The following is a 19,684-nucleotide window of genomic DNA, read 5'->3' as shown; positions in this document are numbered from 1 at the left end:
CACCAGCCAGTGGTCTTTACACCAGCCTGTGTTCTTTACACCAGCCAGTGTTCTTTACACCAGCCAGTGTTCTTTACACCAGCCAGTGTTCTTTACACCAGCCTGTGTTCTTTACACCAGCCAGTGTTCTTTACACCAGCCAGTGTTCTTTACACCAGCCAGTGTTCTTTACACCAGCCAGTGTTCTTTACACCAGCCTGTGTTCTTTACACCAGCCAGTGTTCTTTACACCAGCCAGTGTTCTTTACACCAGCCAGTGTTCTTTACACCAGCCAGTGTTCTTTACACCAGCCAGTGTTCTTTACACCAGCCTGTGTTCTTTACACCAGCCTGTGTTCTTTACACCAGCCAGTGTTCTTTACACCAGCCTGTGTTCTTTACACCAGCCAGTGTTCTTTACACCAGCCTGTGTTCTTTACACCAGCCAGTGTTCTTTACACCAGCCTGTGTTCTTTACACCAGCCTGTGTTCTTTACACCAGCCTGTGTTCTTTACACCAGCCAGTGTTCTTTACACCAGCCAGTGTTCTTTACACCAGCCAGTGTTCTTTACACCAGCCAGTGGTCTTTACACCAGCCAGTGTTCTTTACACCAGCCTGTGTTCTTTACACCAGCCTGTGTTCTTTACACCAGCCAGTGTTCTTTACACCAGCCAGTGTTCTTTACACCAGCCAGTGTTCTTTACACCAGCCAGTGTTCTTTACACCAGCCAGTGTTCTTTACACCAGCCTGTGTTCTTTACACCAGCCTGTGTTCTTTACACCAGCCAGTGTTCTTTACACCAGCCTGTGTTCTTTACACCAGCCAGTGTTCTTTACACCAGCCTGTGTTCTTTACACCAGCCTGTGTTCTTTACACCAGCCAGTGTTCTTTACACCAGCCTGTGTTCTTTACACCAGCCTGTGTTCTTTACACCAGCCTGTGTTCTTTACACCAGCCTGTGTTCTTTACACCAGCCTAGTGTTCTTTACACCAGCCTATGTTCTTTACACCAGCCAGTGTTCTTTACACCAGCCTGTGTTCTTTACACCAGCCAGTGTTCTTTACACCAGCCAGTGTTCTTTACACCAGCCATGTGTTCTTTACACCAGCCTGTGTTCTTTACACCAGCCATGTGTTCTTTACACCAGCCAGTGTTCTTTACACCAGCCAGTGTTCTTTACACCAGCCTGTGTTCTTTACACCAGCCTGTGTTCTTTACACCAGCCTGTGTTCTTTGCACCGGCCTGTGCCCATTACACCGGCCTGTGCCCATTACTCTGGCCTGTGCCCATTACACCGGCCTTGTGCCCATTACACCGGCCTGTGCCCATTACACCGGCCTGTGCCCATTACACCGGCCTGTGCCCATTACTCCTGGCCTGTGCCCATTATACATGCCTTTGCACAATACAGCAGCACTGTGATCATTACACTAACGTGTACTCATTATACACACTGTACTAATCACACTATAACAGTTATACTGTACTCCCTGTATTCATTTTGTACTTTACATCTTTACCTTATTTATTCGACACTCCACCTTTATCGTACACTGTACCGTGATATGCGGGCATGAAGACTATTCTCGGTCATCCTCTTGTGGTTAAACCCAGTCTAGATTATATTGTTAGTCACTGTTGTTTATAAAAGTGCAACCAGATCCTCTTCATTTTTTTTGTCATTCTTTCAATGGTAAAAAAAAATCAGTGCTAATTGGAAATTTAAAGTAAAGTTATTTGAGCTAATGTATACCCCTGGGATCACATTTTGGTCATCGTAATGTGATTTGTGTCCCAGTTAGAGCTTTTTGAGGTAAGTGGCCACTGGTGTGTTGAGGTAAAGTTTTCCGTCATCTGTGTTGTGAGTGTGCGCACGCCACCTGTCACGGCTGCTTAATGTTTGAAGATTATTAGTTAATTTGCTGAATTTTGCACAATGTTTGATGTTGACTAGAGGCTAATAGCAACCCTTACTTATTTTTCATTTTAACACCTTATTACTCTTAAACAATTGTTACTACTTTGTTTAATAGTATACAGGTGATTATAGTTTCAAGAGTGGTTTAAAAATAAAATAATTTCTTAAGTAAATTAATACAATGCTTTCTTAATGAGTAAGGCTGTTTATGGGATTAATGTTATGTAACAAATAATTTTTGAAGCCACTTGTAATTATTTTAACTATTAATATTTTCTTACCATACATATCGTATAAACTCCTGTCGTTTAGGTCAGAGATATTACTAATACCTATAGCATCAGCATATATGACATAAGTGTTACATATTTGAAAGATGCACATTCTTTATTGAGTCGAATTTATATAAATTTTTAAATGAAGTTTCATTTAATTATTGCTAGTAAAATGGTGAGTGTTTGAAATATGTTGCACAATACGGAAACTCATTACAATATCTTTCCTGGGAGGACTCTTATTTGTGGCTACCTGGATAGCTCCAGCCAATTTAATCCACACCAGACTCTTGAGTCACTGTAAGTCAACCAGGAGCAGTGGTCAAAACCTGGTCCCTCTAAAGAGGCACAAGGAGTAGGGAGATTCTAGCTTACCCTAACCAAGAAAAGGTCACCAGAAAGTTGGGTAAACCAAAACATACAATCAACAAATATAAATTAAGCATAGAAAATGAGACGAATGAACCCCTGAAATGAACGAACTATCCGGTCATGAAACAGTTCTTGTGTTAGTTCCACTTGTGCAGCGCCTGGGTACTGCACACCTTCCTCCACAACTCTCTAGGCTTAATGCAGTCATTTTGCCTGGCATGAATATTTTGGACATTGCAGTTACATCCCTCCTATCCCAGCATTCTTTCAGTCCTGATTTTTCAGATAAGTTTGGCATCAGGATGTTTAGCATCCTGCCATTGAGAGGCAGTGGTTGGCTTCTGGTCCATGCCTTAGATATGGCTTGGTCCTTATGCCTCTTGTCCTCTTCCCCCATTTTGCTGGGTGGTGCTAGATAGAAAACTATTACCTGAGGATCACACAAAGAACATTCTGAGAGGAGCCAATGCTACACTTTGTAATTTCAAAAATTCTTTTATTTCACCATGGATGGTGAAATACTAAAATTGTTCATGACCTTTGTGAGACCAAAACTGGAACATGCAGCAGTTGTATGGTGCCCATATCTTAAAAAGCACAACAACAAACTGGGAAAGATGCAAACACATGCAACTAAATGGCTCCTGAGCTGAAAGGCAAGAAGTACGATGAGAGGTTAGAAACATTAAATGCCAAAACTAGAAGATAGAAGAAAGAGGCGATATGATCACTACGTACAAAATAGTAATGGGAATCGACAAAATTGATAAGGAAGAATTCTTGAGATCTGGAACTTCAAGAACAAGACATCATAAACTAAACAAAGCTGCCAAAGAAATATAAGAAAATTCACTTTCACAAACAGAGTGGTAAATAGTTGAAACAAATTAAGTGAGAAGGTGGTGGAGGTCAAAACTGTCAGTAGTTTCAAAGAGTTATGTAACAAAGAGTGCTGTGAAGACGGGACACCATGAGTGTAGCTCTCATCCTGTAACTACACTTAGGTAATTACACACACACACACACATACATACATACATACATGCATACATACATACATACATACATACATACATACATACATACATACATACATACATACATACATACACATACACACACACATATTGTAAATAAAAATATGAAATTGTGTTTTCACAAGCAATCTTGCATTCCTTCTTTACTGTTTTCTACTAAGTGACTATTATTGTCAAAGCTTTACATATTTCTCTTGATTTTCTGATCATAAATATACAGATTTTAATATGCTTGCATTTGCATGGTTTTAATGTTATATGCATGTGCTGTGTCATTTTAGGGAAGCCTGTCTTATTTCAGTAAAGTTTGATTTTGGTACTTTATCAGATTAAAGTTTAAATTGTGCTTTAGGTATTTGTTGTAGTGGTTATTTGCTTTTTAAAATTACCAGTATCATATCCTGTTATAAAAATACTTTAAGTATTCTTATCTTTTGTTTTACTTAGTTGAGATTGTTTATACATAAATAGCAATCTCAACTGACTAAAACAAAAGATTAGAAATTGTGCCTGATTAGAGCAGTTTTTTTACTCAAGAAATCTAGAGAGGAAAAAATTAATGTATGTGTGTGCCTAATTGTCCTCATATGCTTTTCCTGTTAATAAGTTTGCAGTACAGTGCCAAAGCTTATTCATGTTTATAGAAGCATATGAAAAAGGCAGCGTCAACCTAAATAATAGTGTTCGATGATGACAATTAATAATCATCGTAGAGTAGATACCACATCATTAAAATGAAACCCCTGTTCAGTATTGACATCACTCAAAAAATATGTTTAAAAATAGTAACATTCATCTCGTCTCAGTCGTACACATTGTAAGAAGATATAGCATCATTTTCAAGCATATCTTGGCAGAAATTTCTGGAGATGATTGGGAATTTGAAATGAAAAACTTAAGATACTCAAAGTTTAAAAGATGCTAATTATATGATGCAGGATAAAGATGCATGTATATAATGCATGTCTTAAGTGATTTCTTTATTTAAATTCTGTCATCAGGCATTCTGTAACTAATAAAGTTTGGGATGATTTACAGGTAATTTGTAACTTTTAAAACTTAACACATTACTGAAACTTATGATTTTTTTTTTTTAAATTTAGGTTGAAGCTCTAAGATACATATTAATCCAATTAAATTGAAAATGCATGACGAATGATTTGTCACATATGTAATATATACAGTATATATGTGCAAAATATTTAATAATTACCTAAGAATAGTAACAGAATAACTCCTTTACCTTTAAAAAATAAAATGGGTTTGAAGAAAGAAAAAGATCTCTCACTCCATACACAAATGGGGCAGTAATCGCCGTGATGAAGATTAGAGCATCTTGCTCAAATGTGCGTAGGATACAGGTTATGATAAAAATGTCTACTGCTGCCTCAAGGAAGTATTTCTGTGAAAGGCTTGTCATGGCTGCTACATACAGTACTATAAATAAGGACAGCACACCTTGTTCACCGTCTCCTGCAGTTACATGCTCCCACAAAATGGCATGATGGAAGATTTTTCAGTTTTTTTATTTTAAATCATTTATTTAATCAAAAATTTTTAAGAGTACTGTTCAGTAAAACCATGTTATTCAGTAACGTGTTATTCACAATGCTATATATTTGCCATTTTAATAATTATTTATCTTGAAACAATGCTGATAGAATTGAACATTTCTGCAAATATTTATTTAATTAACTGAGACCCATGCATCACTGACTGTTGCTGTATTATTAGTGAATAATTATTTTGACTCGCAAGAACACAAGAAGTTTGAGGTCATCAATGGCCTTTATGATAGATATATACCATGTAACATTTAGTGTCAAAATATTCAAAGGTAGACCAAATAAGGCAAGATTATGTAACATTTTGTGTACATGATGATGCTATATGTCTGATAATCACTATATTTTTGGGAGTATTTTAGAATATTAAAGTATATGAATAATAACAAACTTCTACAAAAAGGGATATTGTATGGCTGATTGTTATTTAAGTTTGTTTCATTGATTGTGTAATTATTGTATATGGTACATGGTACATGGTACAAGAAAACATAAGGGAGTTCATCACAAAATGAAATTTAAAATCTAAGAAGGATATTTCTTTTTTATTTTGCGAGTAAATCTGATAAAGATGAACAAGACACAAGTGGTAACTTCTTTGAGTAAAATGTGCTGTGTGTGATGCATAAATACAGAATTATTTGACCTCAACAAATACAAAAAATAGTTAATTTTGTAGAAATATTCCCTTCAAAAGAGTCCTTTATGTAGTAATGCAGATACAGTATGTTCATTCTGCAGACTTTGTTATTGGAGATATACACGTGTTGGCATCACTTGATGATCAACATATTGGATGAGTTTCTAAGATAAATTTGAAGTATTATTCATAGTTTTCTTCATTAGATGATATTACAGTTAGTGACAATAATATCAATAAAATGCTTTTACCTCATTTATTGGTATGCCAGAAGTTGGAAGGTTTTTCTGAAGAAAAAGAGATTTGCAAAGGATTATTTTAGCTAGTTGGGAAGTTTTGAGAAGAGCATTGTATCATATACCGTGTTTAATAACACTACACTCCTGGTTAAATTGAATGCCAGCCATTACTGCAGTACATGACACATTTATTATTATATATTTACTGCAGCTCTTGCTTCTTAATGAACAACATTATCAGCCATACTTTAGTACTTAATGTTTTACAACTTTAATCAGTAAAGTTAGTTAACACAAACTTTCACTAAAGGAGAGCTCACATTGTTAACAATGCTTGCAAGGCATAAGTTTCCTGTCAGAGATAAGCTTCACTTGTTATTCACCGCAAGTTGTACTCATCAGCATGGAACACGGCACGGCTCTAAGGGAGCAATGTATTCGGTCATCTTTATCAATTATGTTACTATCTAATTTAAAATATTTCATAAAAAAAAAAAAGTGAAATGGAAAGCTACATGCTGGTCGCTGAGCATTACATTAAGGTGTATTTTGAATCTTGTATACATTTAATATTTAGAAAGTAATTTAGATATATTCATGCCAAAAAAGTAACCAAATTGAAATAATTATTATTAATGATATGTGTTGTGAATAATAGTATTGTGAATATCATAGCCATTATTGGTTTTATTAATTTTCATTTTTGTTATCAAGTATCTGGCGTGATTGGTTTATTAGTTTTGATAATTGTAGCATTTTGCTGTACTAATTTTCTTATGTTATACAGGTACAGACAAATTTGATTTAATTTTAATTATTTTTATTTATTTCAAAAGATATATTGAGAAAATCACTCTAGATGGATTCTCATTTCTTATCTTTGTGTTGTACATCCTAATGTTAATATTGTATATACAGCGGGAATCCCTTCTTCTTCAAATTGAAATGCTGAAGCGGGAGATAGCTGCATCTCTCCACGACCGAGATAAGGCTATAAAGGAGTGTAACGACCTGCGAGAACGATTTGGTGCCAAGGAAGACACAAACAAGGAGTGGGAACGCTCATATATGGGATATGACAACTACAAGCAGGAAAGGTTATTATCAATGTTCTGCCTACTATAGAAGTTTAAAGAATTTTTAAAATTCACCTTTTCTAATCTGTAGATACTAAGTAATATTGCAAAGTTTGGCAGTCATATCACCTGTCATGACTGATGAATTAACACAAATATTGTTATACAGTATTTATGCAGCAGATATGAACATTTGATAATTATAATAGATCGATAATAATCCTAAATAGATAAGATATTTATCCAAAGGAAGAATTACGAGCTCAAACGATATATTAAAAAGAAGTACATAAGTACATCATATATATGTTATAAAATTATATATACTGTATATATACATACATAATGAAATGGGTAGCTTTATCATTTTATAAGAAAAAAATTAGAGAAAATACATTAATTCAGGAAAACTTGGCTTATTAGGCAAATTCGGCCTTGTATAGTAGGCTGAGAAGTGCGTTCTGGCTACTAGGTACGACATATATATATATATATATATATATATATATATATATATATATGTCGTACCTAATAGCCAGAACGCACTTCTCAGCCTACTATGCAAGGCCCGATTTGCCTAATAAGCCAAGTTTTCCTGAATTAATATATTTTCTCTAATTTTTTTCTTATGAAATGATAAAGCTACCCATTTCATTATGTATGAGGTCAATATTTTTTTATTGGAGTTAAAATTAACGAAAATATATGACCGAACCTAACCAACCCTACCTAACCTAACCTATCTTTATAGGTTAGGTTAGGTTAGGTAGCCGAAAACGTTAGGTTAGGTTAGGTTAGGTAGCCGAAAACGTTAGGTTAGGTTAGGTTAGGTAGTCGAAATATATATATATATATGTATATGTATATATATATATATATATATATATATATATATAATATATATATATAATATGGTGGTGGAGGTATATATTCATGGTGGAATTGGAAAACAATTGGAAATACAGTATAGTATACTATGTACAATATATCTTCATTGTTCAAGTTTGTACTGGGATCTGAACATTAGTAAGAATGTTTTAAAAAAAAGGAAGCAAAGAACAGAATTTTATTATTAAATTATTATATTTTATAATTTTTTTTTTTTAAGGAAAATCAAATTTGGTTGATGCATTTTGAGAGAAACAGTATGCTTTAAATTGGATGAATTTAGTCAGTAAATATATTACATTGAAGAAGACAATTGCATTTATGACAGTATTATTAGTACAAAATATTAATATAGAAGTATAGCTTAAGTGTTAGAGAAAGAAGCTGCCTTTTTCAGTGTTTAGTAATCAAAATTAAAGGAGGCTGTACATTGCAGATGTTTGACTAATTGCATTGAGAAAGTTCATGGTGGTGAGTGTTGTGAGGGGTCACTAATGGAGTGAGAGTATTCCAGTGAATTTGAGAGTTGAATAAGAAGAGAGAGACTAGGAAGAACGTGCATAAGTATGGTGAGTGAATGTGTGAGAAAGCAGTGTGTAATTACCTAAGAGTAATTACAGGATGAGAGCTACATTCGTGGTGTCCTGTCTTCCCAGCTGTCATATTCACCATTTCATGATAGACAATACAACTTTGAAACTACTGATTGTTTTGCCCTCCACCACCACCTACTTCGCTTGACTTGTTCCAATCGTCTGCCGCTCTGTTTGCAAAAGAAAACTCTCTAATATTTTTTTGCATCTTTGTTTCCTTAGCTTGAATCTGTGATTTTGTGTTTGGAAATTGCTGATTTCAGGAATTTCTCTGTCAATTTGGTTGATTTCTGCTATTATTTTACAAATAGTGATTATATCACCTTTTTTTTATCATTTAGCTTTGGCATATTTAACACCTCTACCCTCTCTTCGTAACATTCGTTTTTAGTTGCGGAAGCCATTTTGTAGCATGCCATTGCCCCTTTTCCAGTTGATTTATATGCTTCTTGAGATATGGGCACAATACAACTGCTGCATATTCCAGTTTTGATCTCACAAAAGTCATGAAAAGTTTCTTTAGTATTTCACTATCTATTTAATTAAAAGCACTCCTGAAGTTGGAAAGTGACGCATATCCTCCTTGCACAATGTTCCTCATGTGTTCGTCTGGTGACAGTCTACTATCCAAAACCATACCAACATCTTTTTCTTTATTAGAGTTCTTTAATTCCATTCCAGATAATTTGTAAGTTGTGTGTTGTCTATTTTTCTCTTATATAACATTCTCTAACATGTCATTTATTCACATTGAATTCAATTTGCCACATGGTACTCCAAGCACTTATTTTATTTAGATGAATTTGAAGAGCGTTACAATCTTCTGTATCGCTTATCTTCCCCAGTATCTTAGCATCATCCAGAAATATGTTCATTTAATTCTTTATTCCTTCTGGTAGATCGTTTATATAGATGATGAGCATACTCCAGTCTGATACATTGTCTCTGATTACTGCTCTCATCTGTCTGTAAGTTAGAATAATTTCATCCATGTCAGCAGTCTCCCTGTCACCCTTCCAGCATGTTCCAGTTTCCAAAACAACCTCTTATGTGGGACTCTGTTAAAAGCCTTTTTTAGGTCCAGATAGACAGTCAACCCAACCATCTCTCTCACTGTATTATCGCTGGGACTCTATCATAAAACCTAAGTTGATTTGTTGTTCAAAAACCATACTGTCTGTGTGTTATGTCATTACTCTCCAGGTATTCTACCATTTGGTTTTAACTATTTTTTTCTAGTGTTTTTGACTACCACATTTGTTAATGATATGGGTATGTAATTTAGAGGGTCATTTTGGCTACTATTTTTTGTAGATTGGAATTACAAAATTTTGCCATTTTCCAAATATCTCCTAAGATTCCTGTGGACAAAGTTGTCTGAAATATCATTTAAAGTGGAATGCTCAACAAAGTTGCACACACTCAGCATCCTAGGTGAAACTTCATCTGGTCCAACAGCTTTATTTCTCCCTAGCCCTTGAGTAAATGTTCCACTTCGTCTCAAGGCACCTCTATGTACTTACTCTAAGGTGTTTTCTGAAATTGGCATTGGGTCCGGCTCTCTGAAATCCTCCTTTTGAACACACACACTTTGGAACTGTTCATTTAGTGTTTCACACATTTCTTTTTCATTCTTGGTGAACCTGTTCCCCATTCTCAGTCTCTGTATTTTATTCTTTACATGCAGCTTGCTTTTAATGAATTTATAGAAAAGGCCAGGATCTGTTTTACACTTGTCTGCAACCCTTTTCACAAAGTTCCTTTCTGCCTCTTTCCTCACTACAGCGTATTTGTTTTTTGCTTGTTTGTAAACCCTAGTATGTTTGAGGGTTTGGCCTCTTCCTATAATGTACCCATTTTCTTGTCTTTTCCTTTCTGGCCCTCTCATAATTTCTATTGAACCAGTCCTATTTTCTGGTTTTGCATAGCTGTTTTGGTATACATGTATATTTTTTTGTACCTTCGTCATATAGTTCACAGAATTTGGCATCTCATTTATTTTCTTGCTAACAATAAGTCTTTCCAATTATATTCATTAAAGAATTAGCTAAGTTCCTCATAGTGTCCTCTCTGTATATTATTAAAATTGCTTTTGATAGTTACTTCTTCCCAACCTCTGTTGTTCTCGTGAGTGTTAAATGTTCTTACCAAGAATATGTCCCCCTCCCTGCATTATTGCAATATATGTTCGATGTTTTGCCATGGGGGATTTGAATTGCAGAATTTTTTTTCGGTCATATTGTGATGAATCCTGCTATATTAAGTCTACTTGCATGACCCCTCACTGTTTTCTGCATTAATTGTGGTGGTGACCACTGTGTATTCCCACAGTACTATGCTCACTCTGAAATGAAATGGTCCCATTTACATCTAAAGCACAAGAACAACACCCAATTTTCTGTGAGGAGCCCTTCGGCTTCCTGAATCTATCCTACTAATACAGTGCTCTCCTATTTGGAGTCATTGGTCGTAGAGTTCTTGTTGCCTACCGGGGACCAGAGCTAGAGCCTGATCGCCTCAGAGAGGCACAGGTTGTCCTCAGTGTCATTAAGTATAGCCAGCCTGCGGTCTATCCTCGTGCCCATGACAGCTCCCCCTCCCCCCATGAGGGGTGGCACTAACGAGTGGGGGGGGGGGGGAAATGGATGCAACCCATCCTATTAAAATAATTTATGCGACTTTATAAAACAAAATAATTTATTTCCACGCACCCAAAAATATTAACTTGAAAACACATTTTATACAGAATACTACTCATAATTTTTTTTACTGTATTTACCTTTATTGAGGACTCTTGTTGGTGTATAGAAGACAGTACTCACCTATTTGTACTCGCCTATTTGTGCTTGCGGGGGTTGAGCTCTGGCTCTTTGGTCCCGCCTCTCAACTGTCAATCAACTGATAGTGAGGTGGTAGTGTCAGTGAAGTTCTTCCATTATAACATCAGGCATTGATGACATTTCTGGGGTACTCTCTCCTACATTTTACAGGCATACCTCTAGGACCTGGTTGTGGCTCACTGCATGTTTGTCTCGCTAAGAATCTGTCTATAGACTTGTTTTCCCTACGTCTGAACACTCATCTGTAGTAAGACATCACATTGTCATTAAAAAGGTTAATGCAATGGCCTGATACAGCTTTATCTGGGCGAGTCTTTTCTGCAAAACTTTGCGTTCTTCCCATACTGCACACATTTTCTTAATGAGGTCATGATATCCTCTACTGCCTCCTCTTTCTCTGAAGAAATTTCCTCACCGGTCTCTTGTTGCTGCGCCTTGTGACAGGCTAGGAGTTCTTCGGTGGTCAGTTCATCACATTGTTCCTCCGCCAACTCGTCCACATCGGCACCATCCAACTCCAAGCCTAATCTCAGGCCCAGAAACAATTTCCTTGACAAGAGGCACAGCAGGTTCAGGCTCAAACTCCTCAAAATTTGACCAGACCACACACTAGAAGGTGAAGGGACGACGATGTTTCGGTCTGTCCTTGACCATTCTCAAGTTGACCATCCTCAAAGTCTCTCTACCACTGACTGTCTTGGGAACCATAGTGTGATATATAATATCTTATACTGTATGTATATTTAATAAAGCAGAAAAAGAATGAAATTCTTCACAAAGAATTCAAGCGCAGTCGTCACGAGGTAAGATACACTGGTAAACTGAGCGTGCCTCACCCCGCACAATCCACGCACTTGACCCATACAAGTATCAACAAACGAGTTGTACTCTGAAGAAAACATCATACACTGGGTCAAATTTTACAACAAAATTTATGTTGTACACTAGAAAATTCATACTCTGGGGCTTCTCTTAGACCATAGACCAAGGTTTCACTGTATATATAATCAGATCATCATTACAGTTCTGTGGGTTTTTCCAATAAATCCACAGATACTTTATTGAAGGAATGTAGACTGAAAGTAATGGAAAAGATATAAGAAAACAGTTTCACATTATGACTATGGAATGGATAAATTAAATAGCATGGTATTGTTCTCTAGTCTATGATTAAGAGGCAAACATTATCTTTCACAGAACTCTGCTTTAGGATTATCATGGGCTTTTATATGGAGTTTGTTCATAAAAGGAGAAGATATGGAAGCAGTGGTACAAGAGACAGAGAAACACAATTTTGCTGTAAAAAGCTAAATACAGGGGTACCTCGGTTTAAGAATTTAATCCGTTCCTGGAGACAGTTCATAACCCGAAAATTCGTAAGCCGAAGCTAATTTCCTCATAAGAAATAATGGGAAATGAATTAATCCATTCCTGACTCCCCAAAAACTTCACTTCAAAGTAAATTTTATACCTGATTCACCCAAATCCACACTACAAAAGTATGTTCAAGTTATTGCTTACCCTTGCTGATGTCTTCTGTTGGCGTATGAAAGATGGTTAGGAGCGGAGGAGGAGAGGTGTTACTGTTTGGAAGGGGAGTCCCCTTCCATTATAACATCAGGCAGTAAAGAGTTTTTGCAGAAAGTGAACTCTGGCACATTTTGCCATCATACCACTTTGTCCTGGTTGTGGCTCACTGCTTTATTTTCTCACAACAAAACGATTCATTGAAGATTGTTTTTCCCTTCTTCGCAACATTTGTCTGTAGTGAGGCATCACATTGTCATTGAAAAGATTAATGCAACAGCCTACTACAGCTTTCTCTGGGTGAGTCGTTTCAATAAAAGTTTGCATTTCTTCCCACATCTGACACCACTTCGTAATTGTTGAGGAAGGGACTTTCTCTTCTGCCTCACCCTCCTCTGAAGAAATATTCCCAGCTGCCTCTTGTTGCTGCTCCTTTTCAAGGGCTTGGAGTTCTTCGGAGGTCAGTTCTTTGTTGTGTTCTTCCACAACTCCTCCACATCAGCACCATCCAATTCCAAGCCGATTCTCCGGCCCAGTATAACAATTTCCTCAACAATAGGCACTTCAGTTACAGGCTCAAACCCCTCAAAGTCTAGTTGTCACACATTCAGGCCACAATTTTCTCCAGCCAGAGATCAGGGTTCTTTGAGTCACTTCTTGCCAGGCTTTGTCAATGAGTTTTAAAGCACAACAAATGTTAAAATGGTGTTTCCAGAACTCTTTGAGGGTAAAGTTTGTGGCTTCAATCACTTCAAAACATTTACGGAAAAGTGCCCTTTCATAAAGTTTTCTTAAAATTCGCTATGATTTTCTGTTCCATAGGCTAAATTAGAGGAGTGGTGTTAGGAGGAAGGAACTTTATTGTGAGAAATTTACTGTATCTGTGCATCAATTCATCTTCCAAGCCTGGAGGATGAGCAGGAGCATTGTCGAGGAGAAGCAGGGCCTTGAGTGGCAAATTGTTCTCCTGCAAATATTTTTGTATGGCAAGGCACACCACATCATTCACCCACTCCGTAAAAAAAATCCTGGTCACCCATGCCTTATTATTAGCCCTACACATCACACACATTTGATTTTTCTGCACACCATACTTTTTAACACTTTCGCGTTCCACAGACTGAATAATTCGTCATTTATTTTTCTACTGAATGTGTTCCAACGACGCAATACTGAGTCACTCATTACAATATTTTTTAAAAATTTAAATTTTATCAGATCAATCTGGTAGTGGTTTTAAAATAAGCGCCTTTAGATTGCACACAATTTGATACCAAAATCAAAGATATAACATGAAACTTGATGTCCAAACACTTGAAATATTATAAATAGGTCTATGGTCTGAATATTAAAATATTTGTTAAAATTCTATTTATTGTCCTATTATCTTGGGACTTGTTTTAAAATGTGCGCCTTTTTATTGCGAACAATTTGATACCAAAATGAAAGATGTAACACAAATATTTATGTCAGAACACTGGAAAGATATAAATAAATTTGTGATGATTAGCGTCCAGAATTAAAATATTTGTTAAAAATCCAGTTATTGCTCTATTATTCTGGGACTAGTTTTAAAATAATCGCCTTTTTATTGCGAACAATTTGATACCAAAACGAGCGACGTAGCACGAAATTTGATGTTATCAAATTGAACGAGTTGAACATTAGGTTGCAATGTACAAAATGGTGCTCGTTCATGGGTAACTTTAGGCTTTTCTGCGGGGAGGCACTCCAGCCTTTTGTACATTTTATTCATACACATCTGTAGGGAATTTAATTGCGAACACAATGATACCAAAATGAGCGACGTAGCACGAGAATTAAGGTAAAAAAATGGAACGAGAATGCACATGTTACTGATTTTGTGCGTTTTTGCCGACTTTACGCTTTGCTGTTGGGAGTCACGCTAGGCTTTTGGACATTATATTTATACACACCTGTAGAGAATTTAATTGCGAACACAATGATACCAGAATGAGCGACGTAGCGCGAGAATTAAGGTGAGAAAACTGGAACGAGTATACACATTTGAGTGTCACCGCGCGCTTACCCGCACGGAGGGGCCACGATCCCCCTGTCAACCGCGAGTTTCCACGGAGCGCGAAAGTGTTAAAAACCCTTGGATTTTCAGAATGATACACAAGGAAGGGTTTAATTTTCAAATCGTTACTCACGTTTCCACACAGCACAAGCGTAAACCTATCTTACATAGGCTTGTGTCCGGGCAATGATTTCTCCTCCTTAGTAAGGTATGTCCTCTTAGGCAATCTCTTCCAGAACAGTCCTGTCTCATCACAATTAAACACTTGTTGCAGTAGGTATCCCTCAGCCTCTACAAACTCTTTAAATTCTTCAATAAATTTTTCAGCCGCTGGTTTGTCTGAGCTGGCAGCCTCCCCATGCCTCACAACACTATGAATATCACTTCTTTTTCTAAATTTGTCAAACCATCCCCTGCTTGCCTTAGTCTTTAGTATCTGCACTTGTTCCAGGGGTTTTTCTTTACAAGGTCTTCGTGCAATACCCTGGCTTTCTCACAAATGATGGCCTCTGAAACACTATCACCCATTAACTCCTTGTTGTGTATCCAAATTAATAACAACTTTTCCACATCCTCAAGTATTTGTGGTCTTTGTTTCGTGATTATTGATACGCCTTTTACCACTTTAGCGCTCATAATGTCCTTTTTTCTTGGCAAGTACAGTGCATATCGTTAACATGGATTTGTTGTACTGCCTAGCTAGTTCACCAACACGAGTACCATTTTCATGCTTACAAATGATCTCTTGTTTTTCCTCTAGTATTGTCATTCTCACATGCGAATTCTTGTCTTGAACCTTACCACTGGCTTTCTTTGGACCCATGACGAGATATATAATAGCAACTTTTATGCTCAAATGGCCAAAAATCCGACAAAAAACTGTAAATTTCTGTGAAGAATTCAGGCGGGATAGTCACTTGGCACGAAGCACTGTTAAACTGAGGTGCGATCGCCGTGCCTCCACGCGCTAGGTTGGCCGTACGCATATCAACAAACTCGTATCCCGATGCAAAGTTCGTACTGTATCCCAATTCCAATTTTCCGAACAAATCAGGCTCGTAACCCGAAAAGTTCGTAAAGGGATGTTCGTAACCCGAGGTACCACTGTATTCAGGTTAAGAAGGTTAAGTGAAGCTGGTGTAATTGATAGGATAAATACCTTTCGTCTTAATTCCATAAAACTTTGATACAAGGAGCTATTTGGACACAATTTTAGTAATCACGGAAATGTTAGGTTACTATAAAAAGTCATTAGTAACCGTAATGCTGAAGTTAATGATTAAGGTTGAGAGTTACAAAATGAAGCTGGTACCAGCATAAGTATGTTTTAAGATTAGGCTGTAAACCAAATTTTATCTGACTGCAAAAGGAGATATTGAATGAGAGCTGGAGAATACGGTTGCAATTGTCGAATTATAAGGATTGCAAAGAGAACAGGTATAATACCCTCTAAGATTAAGATAAGAGCAGTATGACCACTTACTGGATTGGAACACTTTTCCTCATAACAGATTGACCCATTTCATATTCTCAAGAGGATGGGGAAATTTTAGTGGGTTACCCATGATGACGTAGGCAAGTAAATAAAGATGAATGTTCACTTGCAAGTTACTTCTGCTTATGAGGAGACACTCATCTGTACCATGCATCCCATTGTGGCTAACATAAATGTCAGGAGCAACTGGTAGGTTGCAATAGTCCAGAGTGATTTTTTTTAATGGAAGTTATGTGAAAAGAACAAATTTTGCATTGATTTCATGCCAAAATGTATATACAAATTTAAGCATCATTTTGGTGCTAAATGACTTCAGAGTGCAGCTTTTCAAACTATTGCATAGAGGTAGAGGAAAGGAGGAACAGAAAAGTGACAGGCAAGGCAACATTCCATCAACATTAATTTTATAAAGAAGCTGTATTCCCCCTTAGAAAATTAAAGCTGAAAATTCCCAAATTCAGTTCGTTCAGCAAATTTACGGTAAGTTCCAGAGATGGTTAAGGGTAAATGTTCTATAGACTATGGTACAGAGTTTAGTTTACAATCATATCCTAAGTGAACAGAAACATCATAATTTGAAGGGAGCTAAGATCAGTGAAATTAATAGAACATTTTTTGTGTGTGTTTGTTAAGGAACGGATGTATGATGTTGAATAAGTTCTTCCATTTTATTATATAATTGCAGTCTATTCTTTATATTATACAGTAAACTCACTATGTCCAGAATACATGAAGATATGGCAGTCTACATATGGTAAAATACATGTATATTGTGGTTACATGGGAGTTTAGTAAACCCTTCATAACTTTGATTGAAAGCAGTACAAGTAATGCTAGCCTTATTTAGAAATAAAAAGCTTAGGTCTGCTTGTAGAGTACAGCACTCCACCCTGCTTTATGCTTTTATTTACAATACTGTACTGTAGTCACTTCTCTTAAATATCAAGTGTTTCATGTTGTATTTTCATGCACAATTACTTTCTAATTTGTATTCACTGACTACTATATAGAATTAGAAGCTGTAAATGAAGGATATAAACAACACGTGTGTGAGGAGAGCACAATACATGTGTGTACTGTAACTGTAGGATGTGAACAACACGTGTGTGAGGAGAGCACAATGCATGTGTGTACTGTAACTGTAGGATGTAAACAACACATGTGTGAGGAGAGCACAATGCATGTGTATACTGTAACTGTAGGATGTAAACAACACGTGTGTGAGGTGAGTACAATGCATGTGTGTACTGTAACTGTAGGATGTAAACAACACATGTGTGAGATGAGCACAATGCATGTGTGTACTGTAACTGTTGGATGTAAACAACACGTGTGTGAGATGAGCACAATGCATGTGTGTACTGGCAGATAGTGAGAAAAGTGTTTTGGGAAAAGTACATATATAACTTGATCTAGCTTCTGCATTGGATAAATTCTGTACCAAAAGATCTTGATTATTTTAATTAGTGCACAAGTTAATGTCACTTCTGGAGACTTGAAAGCTGCAGACAAGTAGGGGGCCATATACTGGGAAGTTTGCTGTACTGTATATTACAAGTGTTACAGTGTTTTATTCTGAGTTAATTATGTTCATGGATTCTTGAATATTTAATTGGCAACTAATTTTCAGATCCAGATCACCTTTTTGTAGTCCTGGTTGTTTCCCTGTGACTTTTAACTTCATTATAGAAAATCTTCTCAGTGCTTATTGTTCACAGCATGTTCTATCCGACCTTGCAGTGATACCACATTCTCTTTTGTTTGTTTTAATACTGAAGTAATTGCAAATCTTACTTAATTATCTGCCAGTAAAATTTTAGTACAGTAGGTCATTGATTTAGGCCTATATAAGGAAATCATTATCATAAAGTTTGCAAGTAAGTCAAGCAAATCAATTGCAGTGGAATTTCGAACACCCGAACACAATGGTTATAAACCCATTCCAAACTACAGTATACAGTTTTTCCAGACTTTCAAATTCTTTTCACAATTTTGTTATTTTTCCCAAAAAGGTTTAGGATTTTTCTTATCATAAATGATAGAATACACACATGTTTAAAATAGCTCATAAAATCTTTGTTTATATATTATCACATTTGTCTGTTTCCTAAATAGAGATCGCATGTGTCCTTGGACAGGATCATGCACAGTCAGGCAAAATGACATAACCACCAAAAGGGATTTTTTTTTCCAAATGGTCTCTGCAGGATCCTAATAGATACAGGGCAGTCACTGGAAAATTACTCAGTCCACCCCAGAATAACTAACAACGATCACTTCACCTTATGTGCATGGGTTGCAAATCTTTCACTATAAGTGTAAAAATGATCGAATGTATTATGTTAGTGAAACCCATGACTGCGGTGAAAAAAATTTCTAGCAGAAAAGTCCTTATTTATATGGAACTAGGCATTTGTATAATGAAGGCAGCTTCAATTTTCCAGAATGACTTAGTGTAGGCAATGCAAGATCACCTGCTGTTAGAAGCAAATCACCACCCTTAAGTTCTCAGGAACAGAATCTTATTGCTGGAGTCATGTCATCTTCTCAGATCAATATCAGGACTACAATGGATTACTGTATACTATAATCCGTCGATGAATATTATAACACATGTAAAGATATTCTATTTAAAGCTCACTTTAATACTCTGCCCAACATTCTAGCTGACCACTGTCTGTGGTCCATTAGATCTCGTGGTTTATCTCCCTCAATCTTCTTAATACTTCCAATTTATCCAGAGTGCAGTGATGCAGGGACTTTCTGGGGGTTTCATATTGGCAACACAAACTACCCTTGAACACTCTGGCTTTCAGGTTAAACCCAACTCCCAGGAGTTTTACCATTCTCACAAGCTTCAGCTCAAGAGCGTATAAGTTGTGGCCTATATCTGTGTCTGGCTCATCTGAGTACCCAGAATTATCTGCTAACCAGGAATCATCCTTGTGTGACTCTGGTTTGTGACAACACTACAGCCATCTTTGTGCTGTGGGGTCACTATAGGTTAACTGGCTTCTCATTTACATAAAGTAAAAGAGAAGTATCCCTTATCTGTAGTGAGAGCTCAAGGCAATATTTTGCCAATGTGGTAACACCCCTCCATACTCCCTGGGTCACATTTGATTTGTGTAACTCAAGCTCTTTCAGTCTTTTGCTTGATTCTGGATTTCTCGGAGCTCTGTTGCCTCCTGTCT

At 36.6% G+C, this 19,684-nt stretch overlaps 1 protein-coding gene across 14 annotated transcripts in view; it reads left to right on the top strand.

The window, feature by feature from the left end:
* The window catches only part of Dlg5 (Discs large 5), a 365,892-nt gene that overhangs the window by 289,096 nt on the left and 57,112 nt on the right, over positions 1 to 19,684 (top strand). For all 14 annotated transcript variants that reach the window (XM_069330159.1, XM_069330162.1, XM_069330157.1 and 11 more), the window contains one exon: positions 6,949 to 7,127. In XM_069330159.1, the coding sequence (XP_069186260.1) occupies positions 6,949 to 7,127 (179 nt within the window). The remainder of the gene's footprint in view (positions 1 to 6,948; positions 7,128 to 19,684) is intronic.

The sequence above is a fragment of the Procambarus clarkii genome, chromosome 23 (assembly GCF_040958095.1).
Source record: "Procambarus clarkii isolate CNS0578487 chromosome 23, FALCON_Pclarkii_2.0, whole genome shotgun sequence".
In the NCBI taxonomy this organism is placed as follows: domain Eukaryota; kingdom Metazoa; phylum Arthropoda; class Malacostraca; order Decapoda; family Cambaridae; genus Procambarus; species Procambarus clarkii.
This window is presented reverse-complemented; position numbering and strand designations above follow the sequence as displayed.